This window comes from Oncorhynchus kisutch, linkage group LG11, assembly GCF_002021735.2.
Source record: "Oncorhynchus kisutch isolate 150728-3 linkage group LG11, Okis_V2, whole genome shotgun sequence".
Lineage (NCBI taxonomy): Eukaryota > Metazoa > Chordata > Actinopteri > Salmoniformes > Salmonidae > Oncorhynchus > Oncorhynchus kisutch.
Genome location: NC_034184.2, coordinates 17,724,553 through 17,750,878, shown reverse-complemented (window position 1 = coordinate 17,750,878; position 26,326 = coordinate 17,724,553). Strand labels below are relative to the sequence as shown.

General features: G+C 43.1%; 1 protein-coding gene across 1 annotated transcript; it reads left to right on the top strand.

Annotated features, from left to right (window-relative positions):
• The first annotated feature begins 370 nt into the window (after nt 1-370).
• btbd17a (BTB (POZ) domain containing 17a) lies at nt 371-26,268 on the top strand. Its single transcript, XM_020493975.2, has 6 exons — nt 371-742; nt 5,605-5,732; nt 5,950-6,107; nt 22,599-22,757; nt 23,043-23,202; nt 24,677-26,268. The coding sequence occupies exons 1-6, from the start codon at nt 640-642 to the stop codon at nt 25,430-25,432; spliced, it is 1,464 nt and encodes a 487-aa protein (XP_020349564.1). The 5' UTR covers nt 371-639; the 3' UTR covers nt 25,433-26,268.
• Nucleotides 26,269-26,326: the final 58 nt, after the last annotated feature.

Genomic DNA, 26,326 nt, shown 5'->3' with positions numbered 1-26,326 from the left:
CACTAACACACTCAGGCGCATAGATTTGTTTTGTACACCACAGCATGACATGTTACCATCAATTGATGTAGTAGTTCCTTTGCCAGTGAAGAAGCTCTATCCTAGCACCTTCCTAATACTCTATATCCTTCACATCGCAGCTATGTCCGCCCAAGGCCTGCTATACAGATCCAGATCAATGACATGCACTGAGCAGCAATACACCCAAATAAGAGAAAGTACTACAAAAATCAAAGCGGTCGTCATGACAATGGCCTACTCGGGCGGGCTGGAGACAGATTCATTCCACCAATCGATGGATGGTTCTATTGTATCTGTGCATGTGCAGAATCCTGCGGTCTGGAACTAGCGGATGTGTGCCAATGTCTATAGACCTAGAAGAGCCAGTGTCCCACATACAGACCCCTCTTTCCACTTTCAGCATCAGGCCAGACTGACCGACGGAGCAGGACAGCCATAGGATACCACATGTCCAGCTAAGAAGGGGAGAAGAGAGAGACAGAGAAGGGGATATAGAGGAGAAAGAGAAGAAGAGGAGAATAGACAGAGAGGGAGGTAGAGAAAGATTGAGAGGAGAAAGGGATACGAGTGAGACAGAAGAAAAGTACTTTCTGTAAGAGTAGAGGAAAAGAAGGAGAGATGCCTGCTGCCCTTCTCAGACCCAGAGTGGCCCTGGCCCAGACCAACCTGATCAGCACGCTGCTGTTGTCTCTCTGTCTCCACACCGGCTCCGTCACTGGAGGTAAGGCCACCCAACACCACCACTGTCTGTCTGACCCCAGTGACAACTCACCTTGCTGGGTAGGATAACAGCAACAGGGTTGAATTGAGATAACAAAACATTTCAGAGCAATGTATTGTAGATGGTCATTGTAGGTGCATATAAACCTTGGGGGCATAGTAAATGTAACAGTGGGAGTGTTTGATCCGTACCAAGCTAGCACATTTGGTTCCTTGGAGGTTTTGGGGACGTATTTTTAGGTTGCCGGTTCAGAGAAAGTTTTACTCTGATTTTGAGAACGTTTTCCAGTGCTCTATTACTTTCTTAAAACGTTCACTGAATGTTTCAATAAGACTTGTAATACCACTGCTGGCTTATTTTGGGTTCACTTTTTTGAACTCCAAGTACAGACAGGACACATGGAAATTAATTTCCTTGGGCATTACTCATCAAAAAACAGATGTATTTTTTTATTGTGACACAGCATCAGTGAGATGCAAACCTATAGGTTGTTATCAATAAAATGTCACTATAAGGTGCAGAGCGTTCGATTTGCCTGCTGGGGGGCAGGGAAATCCTAAGCTCCGCTAAAACCATTGATGGTGCCGTTTTCAAGGCATTGTTAAATACATGTTAACTATTTACTTTAGTATCGTCACATCTTAAAGAGCGTAGTCAGAACTACAAATGTCTGACTATTCCATGTAAAACAATTGTAGCTCCATCATCCGAGTTATACAGAAAGTAACTCCATGTGTTAAATGATCAGTAAACATCAATTGATCATGTAATTTCAGATACGTGAGGGTAGCCACACAATATCTCTCAAGATTGGCCACCATTAATTGGATATTTGAGTGATATAAAATAAAAGTTTAACTATATCTGACAAGTATGAGTGGTTTAGGTCATTTTCCATCCTTTGTGGGCTCTGCCTGTCAAGCATCAGAAGGGCACATTTGCCAATAATGTTTACTTTGCAAGCTACCAGTAGAAACTTTGTACAGTTGGTTAAACATATATTAAGTAGACCTAATGTACTTTTTTCACTGACCAATTTAGGCCTACCTAGAGGCATTAGCTAACATCCCTTTTTCAACATTGTTTTTAAGAGTTTTTCAAGATTGCTGCTGACAGACATGATTGGCTACATTGATTGATTGATCACGTCAAACTGGCTAACAAATATTGTTTGATTTGCTTGCCGTCTATAGTGATGATGACAGTAGTCCGACAGACAACTTTACCAGGACTTGCCAATGTCAAGCTCTTTCCAAAAGCCTAATTTCTGATGAAGCAAGTTAAATAACATGCCAAATGAATAGACTACCCTCACGTATCTGAAATTAAATGATCAATTGATGATTACTGATCATTAAAAGCATGCAGTTACTGTACTTGCTGTATAACTCTGATGATAGAGATAAACAGTTACTTGCTGTATAACTCTGATGATAGAGATAAACAGTTACTTGCTGTATAACTCTGATGATAGAGATAAACAGTTACTTGCTGTATAACTCTGATGATAGAGATAAACAGTTACTTGCTGTATAACTCTGATGATAGAGATAAACAGTTACTTGCTGTATAACTCTGATGATAGAGATAAACAGTTACTTGCTGTATAACTCGGATGATAAAGATAAAGAGTTACTTGCTGTATAACTCTGATGATAGAGATAAACAGTTACTTGCTGTATAACTCTGATGATAAAGATAAACAGTTACTTGCTGTATAACTCTGATGATAAAGATAAAGAGTTACTTGCTGTATAACTCTGATGATAGAGCTAAACAGTGACTTGCTGTATAACTCTGATGATAAAGATAAACAGTTACTTGCTGTATAACTCTGATGATAGAGATAAACAGTTACTTGCTGTATAACTCTGATGATAGAGCTAAACAGTTACTTGCTGTATAACTCTGATGATAGTGCTAAACAGTTACTTGCTGTATAACTGATGATAGAGCTAAACAGTTACTTGCTGTATAACTCTGATGATAGAGCTAAACAGTTACTTGCTGTATAACTCTGATGATAGTGCTAAACAGTTACTTGCTGTATAACTCTGATGATAGAGCTAAACAGTTACTTGCTGTATAACTCTGATGACAGAGATAAACAGTTACTTGCTGTATAACTCTGATGATAGAGCTAAATGTGGAATAATTGGAAATGTGTAGACTATGCTCTTCATGAGGTGATGATATTAAAACCAAATAGGTATAGCTAACATTTATTTAACAATCCCTTGAAAACTGCATGTAGCTAGTTGTCAATGTTTTAGCGAAGCTGCCCCCCAGCAGCCAAATCAAACACTCCGTACCGTATTGTGACGTTTTATTGATAAAGACCAATAATCTTCTCTTCCCTATCCATGGATTTAGTCCACTGTGCCACCAGAATAATATTCTTAAAACGTTCTTTGAATGTTACTAATGTTTTCTTGTGGTCTTCTTGAAGTTCTGAGTACATGACTTTAAATAGAACCATGAGGAAACCTGCAGAAAACGTTATGCCGAAGTACTGAAATACCCACGGAAGAACGTTGTTTCTTAGGCGCTAGCTGGGTATCCTGCACAATTCCCAGAAAGTTATGGGAAAGTTGTATGCAAAATAACCAGAGGACCACCACGCTCTCACCAAGTTCTAAGAAACATATGCTATGCTATGCACACTTGACCTACTCCAATTTTCCTACCGCTCCAACAGATCCACAGAAGATGCCATTTCCATCACTATTCACACAGCCGTAACACATCTATGTGAGAATGCTGTTCATTGAAAACAGTTCAGCATTCAACACTATTGTTCCCTCCAAGCTTGACACCAAGCTCAGAGCCCTGGTTCTGGAGACCACCCTCTGCAACCGGATTCTGGACTTCCTGATGGGCAGACCACAACAACCCCTCCTCTACACTGACTCTTAACACAGGGGCCCCCCAGGGGTGTGTCGTCAGCCCTCTGCTGTACTCCCTGTTCACCCACGACTGCGTTGTTTGCATGACACCAACTCTATCATCACGTTTGCTGCTGACACCATGCTTGTTGGCCTGATAACCTATAGTCAGCCTATAGGGAGGAGGTAAGTGAACTGGCATTGTGGTGCCAGTGTAACAGTATTGTTTCCATCCCTCTCCTTGCCCCTACCTGGGCTTGAAAAAGGAGCCCTCTGCACACATCAACAACTGACACCCACGAAGCATCGTTACCCATCACTCCACAAAAGCTGCAGCCCTTGCAGAGCAAGGGAAACAACTACTTCAAGGTCTCAGAGCGAGTGACGTCACCAATTGAAAGGCTATTAGCGCACACCCCGCTATCTAGCTAGCCATTTCCCCCCAGTTACACTCACCACCCTTTTGACCTCCTCCTTTTCTGCAGCAACCAGTAATCCACGTCAACAGCGTCAATGTAACAGTTTTGCTTCCGTCCCTCTCTTCGCCCCTACCTGGGCTCAAACCAGGGACCCTCTGCACACATCGACAACTGCCTCCCACGAAGCATCGTTGCCTATCGCTCCACAAAAGCCACGGCCCTTGCAGAGCAAGGGAAACAACTACTTCATGAGGTCTGATTGAAACTGTCTCTGAGCTATCTACAAGCCATCAGCGTGCTTAACACTTGAATTGGACTGAACACCTGCACTGACTCTCTGCACCTTAGCACACATGCACGAACTCAAGCACACACAGATATACACTCATCCACACACACACACATACATTCATGCTACACACACATCACAACTGCTGCTACCAGGCTCTTATTACGATTGCTAAATAATGCACAATTTCAACACTTGCCCCCAATTTTCCAATTCCCCCTTCCCCAAAACAAGTGTAAATATTGTACTATAAAATGTTTAATCTATTCTACTGAGCCATTTACTTTATATTCGTATTCTTATCTTATCTTATTTCTTATTGTTGTTGCATTGTCCAGAAGGAACCTGCAAGTAAGCATTTCGGTGGGCGGTGTATACCATGTGTATCCTGTACATACGAGTAATAAAACTTGAATGTCAGTGACTGACATAACAAGAGAAAAACTGCTGATGCACAACCAAATTTCTAAATTGCACCTTGTGGATTGTACCATTCTAACTATCAACAATAAGTTGAGACCCCGACTGAGTTTTGGGAAATTGATCCACAGGCCTACAAAAGGGCAGCTGCCAATTGCCCATTCCTGTTTTCAACAATTAATGCAGTCTTATAGTAATTTACACTGTCATCCTCATGCCTGTGTGAATCAGTACTGGTTGAGATTTCTGGAAACATTAAGTTAAAGTGTAAATTTACAGAAAGGTAACTGATGTTTCTTGTTCCCCTTTCTTCGGGAAAAGGAAGTTTGACCAACAGAAAAAGAGGAACTGCCTCTGACAAATTAATAAAAGTTAAAATAGATCTTCAATTCAAATAATATACAGTCTCTGAGTCCCATTTGAATCTGGTCAGGGCATGTATCACAAACTACATTAGCAGCACATTAATCAAAGTTGAATTAAAACTGACCTACAATCACCCAGTGTGCACAGCTGTGATGATTGATCCCATGGATTGGGACTCTACCCCCTACTCCCAATAGTCATGGTGAAGGTTGAGGGGGCATAGATTGGGCTTTGTCCCGTTTCTTTATTTAATGACCATCCTTTCCCCCTCCTTCTCTATCCATGGTGAGGGTGCCCAGGCCATCTCCTGCGTCTATGCCCTTGCTAAAGGGCAAATACACCACTTTTCAACCTCATATTAATTATCTCCAGCATCATACCAGTGTCTGCATGTGAATACGGTAAATGTTTTGGTTTTGTAGAAACAAAAAGTTAAACCATAGAATGTCATTGCCCTTTAAAACCTAAAACTTCCTATTCTAGGCATAATGAAGGCTGATGAGACCCAGAATGGTGGCGGGGACACCATCAGCCACTCCCTGGCCCTGGTGCAGCATCTGGAGGCCCTGCTGGCTCAGGGGAATGGCAGTGATGTGGCCCTCAGGGTGCAGGTAGGAAACTAGCCTAAAGAGTTAAAGAGGCGGGCCGGAGGGTTACCGGTTTAAATCCTAGGTCTTACTGGGAAAAATCTGGTGGCTGACACTGTCCTTGAACCTCTCTGTGTATGTATGTATGTGTCTTGGGAGGATAAAGGAAAGAGACAAATCACAGTGTTTGTGACTTTAAAAAAGTAATCTTCTTCTCTTCCTCCTCCTCCTCTTCTTCCAGACAGTGGGAGCAGAGCAGGTAAAGGTGATCCAGGCCCATTCCCTGATGCTGTCCCTGCAGAGCCCTGTGTTCGAGGAACTGCTGCTCAGCCGTAACGGCACCACCCTGGTCCTCCTGGAGACCGCTGAGTGTGCTGCCGTCTTCGACAAGTTCATCAGGTAATAATAATAATAACAACTAGATGGTAATTGTACATAAAGTACAATTGATGGGACTTGCTTTAACGCTTTAAACATATTTTTGTAGTAGTGGTATAAGTTTAAAAAGTTATACTTTACTATTTAAAGCAAAGCAGTTCTAAAGTATGTATGGTTTTGAAAAACGTTATAGTAGTGATAGTGTCTGCAGTAGTAATTGTAGTGACTGGTTATAGTTGAAAAGGTAAGTAGATGATAAGTTAGAATAGCTTGAAAGGTTTAAGAGTTACTGTTGGTGAGTTATATTGTGCTAATTTATGCTAATTTATATCGTTTTAGACAATAAACAATTAAAGATTTTGAAGTTAGGATTTCCTGAACATGTAAAAGTTGGTTTGCTGTGTCTAGATTGAAAGGTTCAAGAGTTACTGTTGGTGAGTTGTATTATGCTAATTTCAATTGTTTTAGACAATGAACAATTTAAGAATTTGAAGTTAGGATAGCCTGAACATGTAAAAGTTGTTTTAGTGTCTCGGACTTTACTCTTGGTGGGTTATTTATGCAACTGTATATAGTTATAGTTGATAAATATCTTTCAAACACTTGAAGTTAGGATAGCCTGAATGTTTTAAAGTTGATTTTATAGCTTAATCTAGCCCTGCAGACAAAGAACCATATATGTGCATCATTCGCCATTTTCAGATAATCAATCATTTCTAATTGTTTTTGTTTGTGAACCACATCTGGAGTTTTGCAGCCAAAATGTATATGAAGCACACTTAACTATTCCTACTAGTATTGGTATTTTTTAGTTACACAACACACACATTCTCCAGGTTTGTAACATTGTATCATTACTGACTGACCAGGACCTCAGTCCCTGTGTCTGTAAATCAACACATTACACCAAGAGCCTTGACAGTTTTGATGATGGTCTCATTAGGGCGCCATCCCACTCTTGACAGTCACAAAGACCTGCGTTCATGTCAGGCACTAATATCTCATTAAGGTACAAAAATAAACTGATGCCTGTATAATTCTACATGTCCCTAACAAGCCTAGCATAAATAATATTCTAATAATATGAACGAAAAATAAGCTAAAACAAAGTTGCGTCTATACAGGTCCATTAACACAAAACGAACAGTAACAATGATGATAGACAATCTGCTTGAATATCCTTGTCTAGCTTACACTACTTGAGTAATGGTCATACACTCTCTCTTTAGACCAGCAGCTGCAGGATTGCAACTTATGTTGGTGTATCATCTGCTTCACGTTCATTGAGTGTACAATAATATACCTATTCAGTCACTCCAAGCCTGAGAGAATCCAAGCTTGCTGCTTCTCGTATGGGACTGTGTAGAATCCGCTGCAAAGCTGCAACCTGCGCTTCTCCGTCAACTTTATACATTAAATTATGCACGTAACATTATAGCCACACACTCGCCCTTATGCAGGAATCAGTGTAATGTTACCGATAGCCATGAATCATCAGGTGGATAGATAGATGTAAATGATACGTTCTCCGGACTAATCTAGCAACCACTTTCTTAATGTATTGCCTATTCAAATCAAATCAAATTTATTTATATAGCCCTTCGTACATCAGCTGATATCTCAAAGTGCTGTACAGAAACCCAGCCTAAAACCCCAAACAGCAAGCAATGCAGGTGTAGAAGCACGGTGGCTAGGAAAAACTCCCTAGAAAGGCCAAAACCTAGGAAGAAACCTAGAGAGGAACCAGGCTATGTGGGGTGGCCAGTCCTCTTCTGGCTGTGCCGGGTGGAGATTATAACAGAACATGGCCAAAACTGGAGCAGCAGCACGGTCAGATGGACTGAGGACAGCAAGGAGTCATCATGTCAGGTAGTCCTGGGGCATGGTCCTAGGGCTCAGGTCCTCCGAGAGAGAGAAAAAAAGAGAGAATTAGAGAGGGCATATGTGGGGTGGCCAGTCCTCTTCTGGCTGTGCCGGGTGGAGATTATAACAGAACATGGCCAAGATGTTCAAATGTTCATAAATGACCAGCATGTTCGAATAATAAGAAGGCAGAACAATTGAAACTGGAGTAGCAGCACGGCCAGGTGGACTGGGGACAGCAAGGAGTCATCATGTCAGGTAATCCTGGGGCATGGTCCTAGGGCTCAGGTCCTCCGAGAGAGAGAAAGAAAGAGAGAAGGAGAGAATTAGAGAACGCACACTTAGATTCACACAGGACACCGAATAGGACAGGAGAAGTACTCCAGATATAACAAACTGACCCTAGCCCCCCGACACATAAACTACTGCAGCATAAATACTGCAGGCTGAGACAGGAGGGGTCAGGAGACACTGTGGCTCCATCCGAGGACACCCCCGGACAGGGCCAAACAGGAAGGATATAACCCCACCCACTTTGCCAAAGCACAGCCCCCACACCACTAGAGGGATATCTTCAACCACCAACTTACCATCCTGAGACAGGGCCGAGTATAGCCCACAAAGATCTCCGCCATGGCACAACCCAAGGGGGGGCGCCAACCCAGACAGGATGACCACATTATTAACTGATATGTTTCACTGCAGCTAGTTAAACAGAACTAAATAACGTCGTTAGCCAGCTAGCAAGCTAGCTTGGTTGATATATGGTTCTTCCACATACCTCTTTTGGACAAGTTTTCCCAGTTTTTTTGCCCTTTATGATTAATATAAGGTTTCCCCGAAGGCCTCAATGTCTTTCATTGCCTGTCCTTTCGTTCCTTTAGTTTGGTTTTTCTTTCCGACATTTTGGCAGCAGAAAATGAAAGTGCTTGTCAGTCCATTCTTAGTTGTGGACATAAAAGTTTTTTTTCACGTGAGCCTATTTTGATACATACAATACAGTCATTAGCGCATGAAAGTCTTGGGAAACCACTTAATTTAATAGAGCTGAAACAAATAATAATGTTTGAATGTCATTTAAAAAAATGTCACATATACAGTTGTTCGTCACAAGGGCAAGATTGTAGTCAGTATATTTGTTGTGGTCAGAAGTTATGTAGTTATGGTCAGTAGACTAGTCAGAAGTTGTGTGGTTATGGTTAGTAGTTGTGGTCAGTATCTGTATGGTTCAGTTGCTAGGCAACAGTAGCCTTGTCAACACTTATCCCTTATACTGTAGCTAATTAATTTTTATTTTACCTTTATTTAACTAGGCAAGTCAGTTAAGAACAAATTCTTATTTTCAATGACGGCCTAGGAACCACTGGTTAGCTGCCTGTTCAGGGGCAGAACGACCGATTTGTACCTTCCGGTTACTAGTCCAACGCTCTAACCACTAGGCTACCCTGCCGCCCCATGCTAAAATGCAGTTTGTGCTAAAACTAAATAAATACTGCACATAGACCCACAAAACTTATTTGCTAGATTCGTAACAGTGTTTATAGACAAAGCAAGAAAAGTGAATTTCAACGCGATGTAGTTTATTGGAATTTGGAGATGTTATTGGTAAATAATTAATCTGTTAGCTTCTGACATGACTTGCTGCATCTAGAAAGAGAGCAGTTGATGGGTAACAAAAAAAAAATCTATATCTACCGATTGATACAAGCTATTCCTAATATTTCTTCTGTTTTGAAAATCGGATAAGTAGATTAACATTTTATATGTTATATGTTTTTGTCTGACTTGCTGGGAGAGTGGTCATAGCGGCAGTTGTTTGGAAAAAGAGTGGTAAATGCAGTTACTAAAACAGCTGTACCGTTAGTTCCGTAGTGAATATTTTTGTTCCGTAAACAGATATAACTTTTTGTCTAACGTGTTGGGGCAGTGGTCAAAGTGGCAGCTGTCTGCAAAAAAAAATTCAGAAAATGTTGTTGATGTGGTTACTAAATCAGCTGTAATTTTTTTATCAAATCAAATTAATTTATATAGCCCTTCGTACATCAGCTGATATCTCAAAGTGCTGTACAGAAACCCAGCCTAAAACCCCAAACAGCAGGCAATGCAGGTGTAGAAGCACGGTGGCTAGGAAAAACTCCCTAGAAAGGCCAAAACCTAGGAAGAAACCTAGAGAGGAACCAGGCTATGTGGGGTGGCCAGTCCTCTTCTGGCTGTGCCGGGTGGAGATTGTAACAGAACATGGCCAAGATGTTCAAATGTTCATAAATGACCAGCATGGTCAAATAATAATAATCACAGGCAGAACAGTTGAAACTGGAGCAGCAGCACGGCCAGGTGGACTGGGGACAGCAAGGAGTCATCATGTCAGGTAGTCCTGAGGCATGGTCCTAGGGCTCAGGTCCTCCGAGAGAGAGAGAGAAAGAAAGAGAGAATTAGAGAGAGCATACTTAAATTCACACAGGACACCACCCTCCAGTGGTGTGGGGGCTGTGTGACCAGTGACTCAGCCCCTGTAATAGGGTTCGAGGATCCCAGTGGAAAGAGGGGAACTGGCCAGGCAGAGACAGCAAGGGCGGTTCATTGCTCCAGAGCCTTTCCGTTCACCTTCACACTCCTGGGCCAGACTACACTCAATCATATGACCCACTGAAGAGATGAGTCTTCAGTAAAGACTTAAAGGTTGAGACCGAGTTTGCGTCTCTCACATGGGTAGGCAGACCATTCCATAAAAATTGAGCTCTATAGGAGAAAGCCCTGCCTCCAGCTGAAATTCTAGGGACAATTAGGAGGCCTGCGTCTTGTGACCATAGCATACGTGTAGCATCATTTTTGGGGTTCAAAACCCATATTTGAGTAACAGAAGTAGACCAAGATGTAAACGCTTTAACTTCTTCCCTAAGTTGTTGCAACATGGTCAAAGTAGCTGATTTGTGTCAAAAGTTGCATTATTGCATTTACAGTGAATGGAAGATGGAAGTGATGATGTCACGATGGGGCTTTTTAGAATCTTGAGGAAATCCCAAACAAGGAAATGGAGGACAAAAAGTGTAATATTTTAAAAAGCATAAAAGTGATCAAAAGTTGTAAAGAAGCAACTCAAGTGCGATTGAAGCTGGGGCTTTGCTTTGCAAGCCCCACAATGATTAATTTGATTTATAAAGCACATTTCTCACATCAAAGGCGCTAAAGTGAGGGAGAGCATTGAGTGTGCTGCCTTCTAAGTTTGGGTGAAAAGGGAGACACTCGCATGCGCGCGCACACACACCACACACACACATATATATATATATATATATATACACACACACAGTGTGTGTTGCCATATCAGGTTCTTCAGTTGAGGAGGGAGACTAGAGGAAGTAGCCTGGTTAACCATGTGGACCGCTGCCCTCCCCACTAGAGGAAGTAGGTAATAAGTCAGAGGGAATTATATAATGAGGAATTCCCCTCCTGACAAGCATTACACACCAAGGTTTAGGGTTAATTGAAAAAAAATGGAGGAGGGAGTTTTACTGTATATGTCACAAATGCTTTATATACAGTATTTATGAAAGTGTACAACAGTTCTGTATTTTCATATAGCTTGTGAGACATCTTGTGGGTGTACTAAGTAACTGCAGCCTCTTGACTAATTCAGCATGGTTGGTTGGTGTGAGAATACAGTACATCAATGAGTAGTAAAACCTAATGGTCTATGGAGGAGTCAGCACATCAATCATTGATCATAGTAGTGTTGTCACGATACCATCATTTTTGGCTTCGATACCGATACTAGGTTTAGTATCTCAATACTTAATACCATCACAATACTCATTACCAAAATGATACCCAAACTAGAAAACATTACCAACCCCTACGCTCCGTATTTTCCGCTGGCTGCCCCACCACCAGACAAAGCACTGGGCTAGGCTGAAACACCTGCATTTTGGAGCTGCCATACTCAAGAATGCAAAAAAGAGACCAAATTTCTACATGGCATTATTAACTCAATGATTATTTATATTTTTACATCCTCAAACTTTTTTTATTTATTTTTTATTTCACCTTTATATAACCAGGTAGGCTAGTTGAGAACAAGTTCTCATTTGCAACTGCGACCTGGCCAAGATAAAGCATAGCAGTGTGAACAGACAACACAGAGTTACACATGGAGTAAACAATTAACAAGTCAATAACACAGTAGGAAAAAAAAAGAAAAAAAAAGAGAGTCTATATACATTGTGTGCAAAAGGCATGAGGAGGTAGGCGAATGATTACAATTTTGCAGATTAACACTGGAGTGATAAATGATCAGATGGTAATGTACAGGTAGAGATATTGGTGTGCAAAAGAGCAGAAAAGTAAATAAATAAAAACAGTATGGGGATGAGGTAGGTAAAAATGGGTGGGCTATTTACCGATAGACTATGTACAGCTGCAGCGATCGGTTAGCTGCTCAGATAGCAGATGTTTGAAGTTGGTGAGGGAGATAAAAGTCTCCAACTTCAGTGATTTTTGCAATTCGTTCCAGTCACAGGCAGCAGAGAACTGGAACGAAAAACAAATGATAGTCCCACTAAGTGCAAACCAGATTTGATGGCGTATCGCTGCAGAATGCTGTGGTTGCCATTCTGGTTAAGTATGCCTTGAATTCTAAATAATGCGGAGATAATCCGTTCACCTACTCTGCGTCTCACAAAGACACAGCGTTTGAAACCAAAAATCTCAAATTTGGACTCATCTGACCAAAGGACAGATTTCCACTGGTCCAATGTCCATTGCTCGTGTTTCTTGCCCCAAGCAAGTCTCTTCTTATTATTGGTGTCCTTTAGTGGGGATTTCTTTGCAGCAATTAGACCTTGAAGGCCTGATTCACACAATCTCCTCTGAACAGTTGATGTTGAGATATGTTTGTTACTTGAACAATGTGAAGCATTTATTTAGGCTGCCATTTCTGAGGCTGGTAACTAATGAACTTATCCTCTGCAGCAGAGGTTATATTGGGTCTTCCTTTCCTGTGGCAGTCCTCATGAGAGCCAGTTTCATCATAGCGCTTGATGGTTTTTGCGACTGCACTTGAAGAAACGTTCAAAGTTCTTCAAATCATGATCTTCATGTCTTAAAGTAATGATGGACTGTCATTTCTCTTTGCTTATTTGAGCTGTTCTTGCCATAATATGGACTTGGTCTTTTTAGAAAATAGGGCTATCTTCTGTATACCACCCCTACCTTGTCACAACACAACTGATTGGCTCAAACGCATTAAGAGGAAAGAAATTCCACAAATTAACTTTTAAAAGGCAATCAGTTGTGTTGCCTGTTAATTTAAATTCTTTCCATGTGACTACTTCATGAAGTGGCAACTGAGTGGCACTGCGGTCTAAGGCACTGCATATCAGTGCTAGAGGCGTCTCTACAGACCCTGATTCAATTCCAGACTTTAGGAGTATGCTTGGGGTCATTGTCCATTTGGAAGAGCCATTTGCGACCAAGATTTAACTTCCTGAGATGTTGCTTCAATATATCCACATAATTTTCCTTCCTCATGTTGCCATCTATTTTGTGAAGTGCACCAGTCCCTCCTGCAGCAAAGCACCCCCACAACATGATGCTGCCTGCTCCGTGCTTCATGGTTGGGATGGTGTTCTCGGCTTGAATGTTCTATTTTTGTTTCATCAGACCAGAGGACATTTCTCCAAAAAGTATGATCTTTGTCCCCATGTGCAGTTGCAAACTGTAGTCTGGCTTTTTTATGGTGGTTTTGGAGCAGTGGCTTCTTCCTTACTGAGCAGCCTTTGAGGTTAAGTTGATATAGGACTTGTTTTACTGTGGATATAGATACTTTCGTGCCTGTTTCCTCCAGCATCTTCACAAGGTCCTTTGCTGTTGTTCTGGGATTGATTTCCACTTTTCGCAGCAAAGTACGTTAATCTCTAGGAGACAGAACGCATCTCCTTCCTGAGCGGTATGATGGCTGTGTGGTCCCATGGTGTTTATACTTGCTACTTTTGTTTGTACAGATGAACGTGGTACCTTCAGGCATTTGGAAATTGCTCCCAAGGATGAACCAGACTTGTGGAGATCTACAATTTTTTCTGAGGTCTTGGCTGATTTCTTTTGATTTTCCCATGATGTCAAGCAAAGAGGCACTGAGTTTGAAGGCAGGCCTTGAAGTACATCCACAGGTACACCTCCATTTAACTCAAATGATGTCCATTAGCCTATCAGAAGCTTCTAAAACCATGACATCATTTTCTGCAAGCTGTTTAAAGGCACAGTCAACTTAGTGTATGTAAACTTCTGACCCACTGGAACGCTGATACTTGTCTGTAAACAAGTGTTGGAAAACTGACTTGTGTCATGCACAAAGTAGATGTTCTTACCGACTTTCCAAAACTATAGTTTGCTAACAAGAAATTTGTGGAGTGGTTGAAAAACAAGTTTTAATGACTCCAACATAAGTGTATGTAAACTTTAGACTTCAACTGTATAAAATATATTTTGATTTGTTTTACACTTTTTTGGTTACTACATGATTCCATATGTGTTATTTCATAGTTGTGATGTTCACGTTATTATTCAACAATGTAGAACATTTTAAAAAAGAAAGAAAAACCCATTAATTAGTAGGTGTGTCCAATCTTTTGATAGGTTTTTAGCTAAACATTTGAGGCTCAAAACCTTCCTTGAATGACCGGTCGCCACTGCTGCCAGGCCATTGCAGGATATCTTGGTTGACTCATTTTCCCCGGCTTTGTAAAGACTACAACCTGACAGAAGCCAAACTTCCTTGTTCCCACCCTCGAAGGCAGTCTTTTGAAAATTGGGGCGGATCTAGTTTACAGGTGCAATGTTACTGCGATGTCGCGATGTCACTGACTATCCTCAAAGATTGCTAAAGAATTATTATGAATCTGATGATTCCTCCTTCCAAGAAGAGCTGGACGTCGAAATGTTAATGTAATGGCCATCGTCGGTGGAAGAAGGTGAGGACCAAGGTGTAGCGTGGTAAGTGTTCATGATTTTTAATATAATGAACACTAAACAAAATAACAACTAGGAAGAACGAACAAACGAAACAGTCCTGTCTAGTGATGACACACAAAACAGAAATAAACACCCACGAAACACAGGTGGAAAAAGGCTACCTAAGTATGATTCTCAATCAGAGACAACTAACGACACCTGCCTCTGATTGAGAAGCACACCAGGCCAAACTCAAAAACCAACCTAGAAAACAAACATAGACTGCCCACCCCAACTCATGCCCTGACCATACTAAAACAAAGACAAAACAAAGGAACTAAGGTCAGAACGTGACAGTACCCCCCCCCTCCAAAGGTGCGGACTCCGGACGCAAAACCTAAACCTATCGGGGAGGGTCTGGGTGGGTGTCTGTCCGCGGTGGCAGCTCTTGCGCGGAACATGGACCCCACTCCACCATAGTCCTTCTCCGGCCTCTCTACCCGCCTCCGTGGCCTCTTTAACGCCGCGCCCCTCGCCGCCGACCTCGGACTGGAGACCCAAGCCACGGGTCCCGAATGGACGGGAGATTCCGGCAGCACCGGACGGATGGGAGATTCCGGCAGCACCGGACAGGCAGGAGATTCCGGCAGCACCGGACAGGCGGGAGACTCCGGCAGCTCCTGGCTTACTGACGGCTCTGGCAGCTCCTGGCTGACTGACGGCTCTGGCAGCTCCTGGCTGACTGACGGCTCTGGCAGCTCCTGGCTGACTGACGGCTCTGGCAGCTCCTGGCTGACTGGCAGCTCAGGACAGACTGGTGGCACTGGCAGCTCAGGACAGACGGGAGACTCTGGCAGCTTGGGACAGACGGGAGACTCTGGCAGCTCGGGACAGACGGGAGACTCTGGCAGCTCGGGACAGACGGGAGACTCTGGCAGCTCGGGACAGACGGGAGACTCTGGCAGCTCGGGACAGACGGGAGACTCTGGCAGCTCGGGACAGACGGGAGACTCTGGCAGCTCGGGACAGACGGGAGACTCTGGCAGCTCGGGACAGACGGGAGACTCTGGCGGCTCGGGACAGACGGCAGACTCTGGCAGCTCGGGACAGAATGGAGGCTCTGGCAGCGCTGGGCAGGAGGAAGGCTCTGGCAGCGCTGCACAGGCGGGAGCACCTGTAGGGAGGAGACGGAGAGACAGCCTGGAGCGGGGCTGCCACCGGAGGGCTGGTGCGTGGATGCCGAAACTAGCCCGTCCGATCGATGCCCAAACTAGCCCGTCCGATACGAGGCGCTGGGGTGATAACGCACCGCGCTATGCCTGCGCACCGGGGACACCGTGCGCCTCACGGCATAACACGGTGCCTGCCAGGTCCCTCTCTCTCCACGGTAAGCACGGTGAGTTGGCGCAGGTCTCCTACCTGACTTCGCCACACTCCCCGTGTGCCACCCCCCAATACATTTTTGGGTCTGCCTCTCGGGCTTCCAGCCGTGCTGCCGTACTAACTCCATTCGCCGGTATCCCTCCTCACACTGTTCCAGAGAATCCCAGGCGGGCTCCTGCACTCTCCCTGGATCGACCGACCACCTGTCCAGATCGCGCTGCTGCCTGATACCACGCCGCTTGGTCCTTGGTTGGTGGGTGTTTCTGTAACGGCAGTCGTCGGTGGAAGAAGGTGAGGACCAAGGTGCAGCGTGGTAAGTGTTCATGATTTTTAATATAATGAAAACTGAACACTAAACAAAATAACAACTAGGAAGAACGAACAAACGAAACAGTCCTGTCTAGTGATGACACATAAAAAACTGAAAATAAACACCCACGAAACACAGGTGGAAAAAGGCTACCTAAGTATGATTCTCAATCAGAGACAACTAACGACACCTGCCTCTGATTGAGAACCATACCAGGCCAAACTCAAAAACCAACCTAGAAAAACAAACAGACTGCCCACCCCAACTCACGCCCTAACCTGACCATACTAAAACAAAGACAAAACAAAGGAACTAAGGTCAGAACGTGACAGTTAAATGTTCTTTTTAAATAGGAAGATACAGCCTTATTTATTTCTAATCAAATCAAAGTTTATTTGTCACGTGGGCCGAATACAACAAGTGTAGACGTTACAGTGAAATGCTTACTTACAAGCCCTAACCAACTGTGCAATTTTTAAGAAAAAATAGGTATTAGGTAAACAATAGATAAGTAAAGAAATAAAAAAAAAGCTGTAAAATTACAGTGAAAATAACAGTAGCGAGGCTATATACAGGTGGTACTGGTACAGAGTCAATGTGCTGGGGAACCGGTTACTCAGTCTCAGTGCAAATAGTCCGGATATCCATTTGATTACCTGGTCAGAGCAAATTAGCTGTCTTGAATACAAGCAATGTTTACTTATTTCCTATAGTGACACACAACTGTTTTATTAAAACATGTTGACTGTATTTAGCCACTTGTCAGTACACTTGTATTTTTAATAGAAAACACCATTATATACAGTGCATTCGAAAAGTATACTTTTCCCACATTTTATTACATAAAAATTTAAACATTTTACTCATCAATCTACACACTCTACGCTATAATGACAAATCGAAAACAGGTTTCTAGAAATGTTTGCAAATTTCTAAGTCTTAAAAACTAAAATACCTTGTTTACATAAGTATTCAGACCCTTTGCTATGAGACTCGAAATTGAGCTCAGGTGCCTCCTGTTCCCATTGATCATCCTTGAAAAGGTTCGACAACTTGATTGGAGTCCACCTTAAAACATTTCTGCAGCATTGAAGGTCCCCAAGAACATAGTGGCTGTTACGTCCATCGTCGGAATGAGACCAAAGCGCAGCGTGGAAAGTGTACATCTTCTTTATTTAAAATAAACACTAAAAAACAACAAAAGATAAACAAACGTAAAGTTCTGCAGGGCTATACAGCTACTGTGCAAAAACAAGATCTCACAAACTTAGGTGGAAAATGGGGGGATGGAAGAACCTTCCAGAAGGACAACCTTCTCTGCAGCACTCAATCAATCAGGCTTTTATGGTGGAGTGGCCAGACGGAAGCCACTCTTTAGTAAAAGGCACATGACAGCCCTCTTGGAGATTTCCAAAAGTCACCCAAAGGACTTTCAGACCCTGAGAAACAAGATTCTCTGGTCTGATTAAACTAAAGTTGAACCCTTTGGCCTGAATGCCAAGCGTCACGTCTGGAGGAAACCTGGCACCATCCCTACGGTGAAGCATGGTGGTGGCAGCATCATGCTGTGGGGATGTTTTTCAGAGGCAGGGACTGCGAGACTAGTCAGGATCGAGGGAAAGATGAACGAAGCAACGTACAGAAAGATAATTGGTGAAAACCTACTCCAGAGTGCACAGGACCTTAGAAGGGGGGGGGGGGGGTTCATCTTCCAACAGGACAATGACCCTAAACACACAGCTAAGACAATGCAGGAGTGGCTTTGGAACAAGTCTCTGATTGTCTTTGAGTGAACCTGATCGAACATCTCTGGAGAGACCTGAAAATAGCTGTGCAGCAACGCCCCCCATCCATCCTGACAGAGCTTGAGAGGATCTGCAAAGAAGAATGGAGAAACTCCCCAAATACAGGTATGCCAAGCTTGTAGTATCATAACCAAGAAGACTTGAGGCTGTAATCGCTGCCAAAGGTGCTTCAACAATGTACTGAGTAAATGGTCTGAATACTTATGTAAATGTAATATTTCTGTATAAAAAAAATAACATTTCCCCAAATTTCTAAAAAACTGTTTTGCTTTGTCATAATGGGGTATTGTGTGTAGATTGATGAGCGGGGGTGGGGGACACACACGATTTAATACATTTATAAGACTGTATCCTAACAAAATGTGGATAAAAGTCACAGGATTTGAATAATTTCCAAATGCACTGTACATATGTACAACAGCTAGCAATATCTATACCACAACGCAGTTGTGAGCATACTAGGCATTCTCCACCAGAGCTGTTGCTAGAGAATTTAATGTTCATTTCTTTACCATAACCTGCCTCCAACCACGCCAGCCCAGTACCTCCACATCCAACTTCTTCACCTAAGGGATCATCTGAGAACAGCCACCCAGACAGCTGATGAAACTGTGGGTTTGCACAACAAAGAATTTCTGCACAAACGGTCAGAAACCGTCTCAGGGAAGCTCATCTGTGTGCTCGTCGTCCTCACCAGGGTCTTGACCTGACTGCAGTTCGGTGTCATAACCGACTTCAGTGGCAAATGCTCACCTTCGATGGCCACTGGCACGTTGGAAAAATGTGCTCATCTGTACCAGGTAGATGACTGACAGCGTGTATGGCATCATGGGGGCAAGAGGTTTGCTGATGTCAACGTTGTAAACAGTGCCCAATGGAGGCAGAGGGGTTATGGTATTGGTAGGCATAAGCTACGGACAATTAACACAAACGCATTTTATCGATTGCAATTTGAATGCACAGAGATACCGTGAAGAGAACCTGAGGCCCATTGTCATGCCATTCATCCACCGCCATCACCTCATGTTTCAGCATGATAATGCACAGCCCCATGTCCCAAGGATCTGTACACAATTCCTTGAAGCTGAAAATGTCCCAGTTCCATGCCTGCATACTCAACAGACATGTTACTCATTGAGCATGTTTAGGATGCTGTGGATCGACAGCGTGTTCCAGTTTCTGCCAATATCCAACAACCTCGCACCGACATTGAAGAGGACTGGGACAACATGCCACAGGCCACAATCAACAGCCTGATCAACTCTATGCAAAGGAGATGTGTTGCGCTGCATGAGGCAAATGGTGATCACACCAGATACTGACTGGTTTTCTGATCCACACCCCTACCTCTTTTTACAGTATCTGTGACCAACAAATGCATATCTGTATTCCAAGTCATGTGAAATCCATAGATTATGAATTTATTTCAATTGACTGAAATCTTAGAAATTGTTGCATGTTGCATTTATATTTTTGTTCAGTGGATATTATACTATAACGTCAGTCTAACCGAATATGGATGTTACGTTGGTTGAATGTTCCAGGCAGGTTCCAGAATGTTCTTCTACTGGTGAACCTCTTCTTGTGTTCGGTAATTGCAGCTGGTTTAGCCGGCTTTGGCGCTGTGGCGATGTTGGCAGGGATGTTGAGTTTCGGGGGCTGTGACTCTGGCTCCTTGTAGACAAGCGTCTGGTCCTTTCTGCACTCCACAGCCAGGTGGACAAGCCTGTTGTCCACATTCTTCACCATCTTCTGCTTCAACCGCTTGCAAAATATTTGTTTGTACTGCAAGTCTCCTGGAAAGTCATGAAGACTGATCATGAGGATACAATCAACCATGTTAGTCTGTAAACAAAAAAGGGCACAGTAGACTGGTATGCGTTTTGTTACACTCAATGAGTCAATGATGGAGCATTGAGATCGGCTTTTAGCAAAGATGTGAAAAGTTTGAGGGGGGCTTGACTTGTAGAGAGTCTAGTTGTGTATTATTGTATATGAGCACCTACAGTTGTGCTGTTGAGTAGACAAGCACTGCCAACAATATAGTGCCAACGAACTGACTGCAAAGGTGTGAAAAGGTTGAGAAATACTTGTCTGGTAGACAGTTTAGTGTATTGGTGATTTTTTTCTTCTTTGTGTCAATAGATCATGCATATTAACCTTCACACACAATACCCACCACCCAACAGACACCATTCAGTCGCCCACACCATCCCCTCCTTACTAATACCTAATTTTCTCAAATGTAGACTTCGCCTGAACAATCAACTAAGCCTCCATACTACAGTAGAAGTTGTAGTCTACTTGTAAACACAGCAACTATGACAACAAGACACCGACCATGTTTATGTCAAGCTCCAGTATATTTATTTGCTCATCATGGAGTCATTGAAAGATTTAGTAGATTTTAGTAAGATTTTATAAGGTGACACACTATTTCCTGGTGCTGAGCTTGGTGTTGAGGCCGCTGCAGATATTGATGGGATCAGACTCTAAATATAACACATATACTCACATTAGCCTCTACAGTAGTTATTTAACAAGCTAGCAGTTAGTTAACGTAACCTAACGAAGCTCATGTTAGCTTGCAAAGTTACAAATCACATCGCCAGATAGCAGCTTGCTAATTACATTGATATGCTTCGGAATGTCTAGCCAGCGTATTATGAAAGCTAGCTAGCTAGATTTTAGTTTAGATAAATAAACAAATGTAGTTCGCTAGCTATGACGTGACCATGCGTTGAGACTTCAGTTCCTTTTCAAAATCCTCTGGCTGAAAGTGCTGGCTTCAAACACAAGTAAAACTTTACATGTATGTTAGATGATCAAAGACTGTGTATGTTACCTGTGTGTGTGTGTGTTAGAGGTACTGTTTCAGTTGTCAGTTCAGTTCAGTTATGATATAGACTCATCAAGTGCAAACGTAAACAGTATTTATCCCTAACCAAGTTACCTAGTTTCTGAGAGACTGACCTCTGACCCCCTGCTCTTCTTTCTCTCTATCCTTCTCTCCTAGTATTATGGAAGGATCTTCCTGTGTATCCCTATCGCTGTTTTCCTCTCCTTGGTTTTAACATAATATACTGAACAAAAATTTAAACTGGAAGAACTTGTCCCGATTGGTATTTTTAAACCATTGATGAATGATCTTGAGACTGATTCCCTGACCTGTCAATGTTTTTAATTAGCTGTTTTTGATTTTGTTATTTTATTTTGTTTTTACTAGATTACTTGTAGTTTTTCATGTTGTTTGTCTGTAATTTTTGTAATGATTTGGTGCTGCCTATCTTGGCCAGGACGCTCTTGAAAAATAGATTTTAAATCTAAATGAGCCTTTCCTGGTTAAATAAAGGTTAAATAAAAAAATAAAAAAACGCAACATGCAACAATTTCAACAGATTACTAAATTACACTTCATATATAAAGAAAATCAGTCAATTGAAATACATTCATTAGGCCCTAATCTGTGCATTTCAAATGACTGGGCAGGGTCGCAGCCATGGATGGGCCTGGGAGGGTATAGGCCCACTCACTCAGAATTTGTTTTTCTCCACAAAAGGGCTTTATTAGAGACAGAAATACTCATCAGTTTCATCAGCTGTCCGGGTGGCTGGTCTCCGGATGTGGACGTCCTGGGCTGGCGTGGTTAAACGTGATCTGCTGTTCTGAGGCCGGTTGGACATACTGCCAAATTCTCTACAACGACGTTGCAGACGGCCTATGGTAGAGAAATTAACATTGCATTCTTTGGCAACAGCTCTGGTGGACATTGCTACAATCAACATGCCAAATGCACGCTCCCTAAAAACTTGAGACATCTGTGACATTGTGTTGTGTGACAAAACAGCACATTTTAGAGTAGCCTTTTATTGTCCCCAGAATAAAGTGCAGCTGTGTAATGATAATGCTGTTTAATCAGCTTCTTGATATGCCACACCTGTCAGGTGGATGGGTCATCTTGGCAAAGGAGAAATGCTCACTAACAGGGATGTAAACAAATGGGTGCAGAGCATTTGAGAGAAATAAGCTTTTTGTGCGTATGGAACATTTCTGGGATCTTTTATTTCAGCTCATGAAACATGAGACCAACACTTTACATGTTGTGTTTACATTTTTGTTCAGTATACAGTATATTTGTTGTTCCATTGTCCAACTAAGAGTTGTTGAATATCTATTAATCTCCCCCTTCTCACTCCCTCTATCCAGGTACCTGTATTGTGGAGAGATCTCCCTGTGTCTGGAGCAGGCCACCTCTCTACACAAGCTGGCCACTAAGTACCGCGTCCAGGGCCTTCAGCAGGGGGTCACCCAGTACATGACCCAGAACCTGGCCAGCAACTCCCCTTCTGGACACGTGGTGGAATGGTACTGTACCATTTATTTATTTAATGTTTATTTAACCAGGTCCCATTATTTAACCAAGTCCCATTGAGGTCAGAAGACGTCTTTCACAAGGGAGACCTGTATTTTCATTATGACATCCATACATTAGTCTTTACAATAAAGATTGCATTTATTAACAACTAGTTCAACTTGTAAAACATATACTTGACTTAAATAATTGTTATCACTATTACAGGTACAAGTACGTAAATGCATCCGTTGGTAACATGAAAGCATGGACTGGACTATTTGTTGACAACATTGCAGGTACCAGTACGCCCTGCAGACTGGAGACGTGGCCCTGCGGGACAGCTGTCTGCAGTACCTGTCCTGGAACCTGTCCTCTGTGCTGCAGAGTGGGGAGTGGACGCATGTCAGCAACGACCTGCTCATGACCCTGCTGCAGAGCTCAGACCTCATCCTGCAGGTACGACTGATCCCAGATCTGTTTGAGAGTCATTCCTCACAAAACTCAGACAACAACAAATACCATAATTTGGGCGATTTTCACGTAATGTAATCCATTGAATAGTCCTTTCTTAACGCATATTTAAGAAATAATTAATGAAAGTTTGCATATTTATGACATTTTGGCCTTTCATCTGTAGATGATACAAAGCTAAATTACTGTCATATGAAGCTTTACTGCTTGCTCTGTTATGAGCAGGGGCCGTAATAGCAAAGTACTTTGTTGAAGCACCTTTGGCAGTGATTACAGGCTCAAGTCTTCTTGAGTATGATGCTACAAGCTTGGTACACCTGTATTTGGGCAGTTTCTCCCATTCTTCTCTGCAGATCCTCTGAAGCACTGTCAGGTTGGATGAGGAGTGCAGCTATTTTCAAGTCTCTCCAGAGATGTTCAACTGAGTTCAAGTCCGGGCTCTGGCTGGGACACTCAAGGACATTCAGAGACTTGTCCCAAAGAAACTCCTGCTTTGTCGTGGCTATGTGCTTAGGGTTCTTGTCCTGTTGGAGCAGGTTTTCACCAAGGATCTCTCTGTTCTTTGCTCCGTTCAACTTTCTCTTAATCCTGACTAGACTCCTAGTCCCTGCTGCTGAAAAACATCCCCACAGCATGATGCTGCCACCACCATGCTTCACCGTAGGGATGGTGGAAGGTTTCCTCCAGATGTGACGCTTGGCATTCAGGCCAAAGAGGTCAATCTTGGTTTCATATTTTTTCTCATGGTCTGAGAGTCTTTGGGTCCATGCGGGCTGTCATGTGCCTTTTACTGAGGAGTGGTTTCCGTCTGGCCACTCTACCATAAAGGCCTGATTGGTGGAGTGCTGCAGAGATGGTTGTCCTTCTGGAAGATTCTCCCATCTCCACAGAGGAACTCTGGAGCTCTGTCAGACTGACAATCAGGGACTTGGTCACCTCCCTGACCAAGGCCCTTCTCCCCTGATTGCTCAGTTTGGCCGGGCGGCCAGCTCTAGGAGGAATCTTGGTGGTTGACAAACTTCTTCCATTTAAGAATGATGGAGGCCACTGTGTTCTTGGGGACCTTCAATGCTGCAGACATTTTTTGGTACCCTTCCTCAGATCTGTTCCTCGAGACAATCCTGTCTCGGAGCTCTACGGACAATTGCTTCAACCTTATGGCTTGATTTTTGCTCTGACATGCACTGTCAGCTGTGGGACCTTATATAGAGAGGTGTGTGCCTTTCCAAATCGTGTCCAATCAATTGAATTTACCACAGGTGGACTCCAATCTAGTTGTAGAACCATATCAAGGATGATCAATGGAAACAGGATGCACCTGAGCTCAATTTTGAGTCTCATAGCAAAGGGTCTGAATACTTTCCGAATATACTTGTGTCTAATGTAATACTGTCTGCAAAATTAATTTCCCCGACCTGTGGGAACAATAATGTTTTAAAAATGTGACTTTGAATTGCAGAGTGAAATGGAGCTCTTCGCGGCACTGGAGGCCTGGATCAACCAGAATGAACCGGATGCTCTAACGGCCGAGAACGCTCTGAGAGCCGTCCGTTATGCCATGATGCCCCCTCTGGAGCTCTTTCGCCTGCAGACCCAGTCTCCTGTTCTGGCCCGCTACCAGGAGTCGGTCCGGGACCTCCTCTACCAGTCCTACCAGTTCCACTCCTCCTCCCCCCTCCACATGGCCAAGTACTTTGACGTGAACTGCAGTCTCTTCATGCCCAGGAACTACCTCTCCCCTGCCTGGGGGAGTCCTTGGGTCATTAACAACCCCATGAGGGACGACCGCAGCACCAGCTTCCAGACGCAGCTGGGCCCCAGCGGCCATGATGCCAACAAGAGGGTGACCTGGAACTCCCTGTTCTCGCCCCGTTGGTTGCCCCTCAGCATGAGGCCAATGTACTCCGAACAAGGTTCCACACAGCCGACACGTGTTGACGGAGGCCGCCTGCGCATCATTATTACTCCCGCTACGTCGAGTGCAGAGTTTGCCGGGGTGAGCTTCCAGAAGACGGTGGTGGTGATGACGAGGAAGCAGGGAAAGATGGTGGTGAGACATGTTTATAATTTCCACCAGAGCACCGAGGAGACTGGTGACTTCCTGGTGGAAGCCGATCTGCACCGTAAGACATCTGAGTACCTGGTCGATGGTTCCCTCCATCTGCACATCGTGGTGAAGCCGCTCTACCAGACCCTCATAGCTACAAAGAAATGACCACCTCCACTCTTTCTATGCATCCCAATTCTCTATCCTTCTGCTCTGAGTGTGCACTTGTTCACTTCCCTTCAGGTCACTTGTTCACTTCCCTTCAGGTCACTTGTTCACTTCCCTTCATGCATGTGGAGGAGTGCATGAGTGCACACTTTGGGAGAAATCCCTCTCCGTACATGCAGTGATATGGTGGACACCATGTAAGCCAAGCACTGCCCTCTTAAAGCATCACACTCATATCGCATAATACGCAATGTCAAGGGAGAACCAACCCACCCCATCATGTCTGCAGTGTATGGGATACATGGATAGTAGACGATATCTGTTTGATAGCTTTTAGAAACATTTTGAACAGTATTTATTCAAGATCAATATGTCTTTCAAACATAGCTATGTTTTAAATACTATTTCTCTTGGTGATATTATACGCCAGGCATTTACCTTAAAGGGGTCTTTGCCATTCATCACATCTGACATGGTCACCTTGTCCAGGTGCTTATAGCCATTCTGTTTCTCATGTAGCATACCAAGGCCTACAAACCAAAGTACTAGAAATTGATAGTGAAATGGATTGAATCCATATAGCCAGTTTGTATAATAAATAACACTAAGTTTATCAAAAACATTTTTAGATTAGATTGTCACTTATTTTTATTAATAATAGTAAATATTAGTTATCTTAGAAAATGTAAAAAATCATACAAAGTTTGAGGAGCTTTTATTATTCTCAAGCTGTTCACCAAGGTTCAGAAACAGAGTGTTTCCTCTTCATTGACATTACTGTTGAAGATATATGTTGCTTGTGGTACCATCCAATAAAGCAAAGTTCTTCCAGGGCATTTTCTGTGTTTCCAATATTTTAGAGTGATGTATTACAAATATAGCTTATGTCTTTGT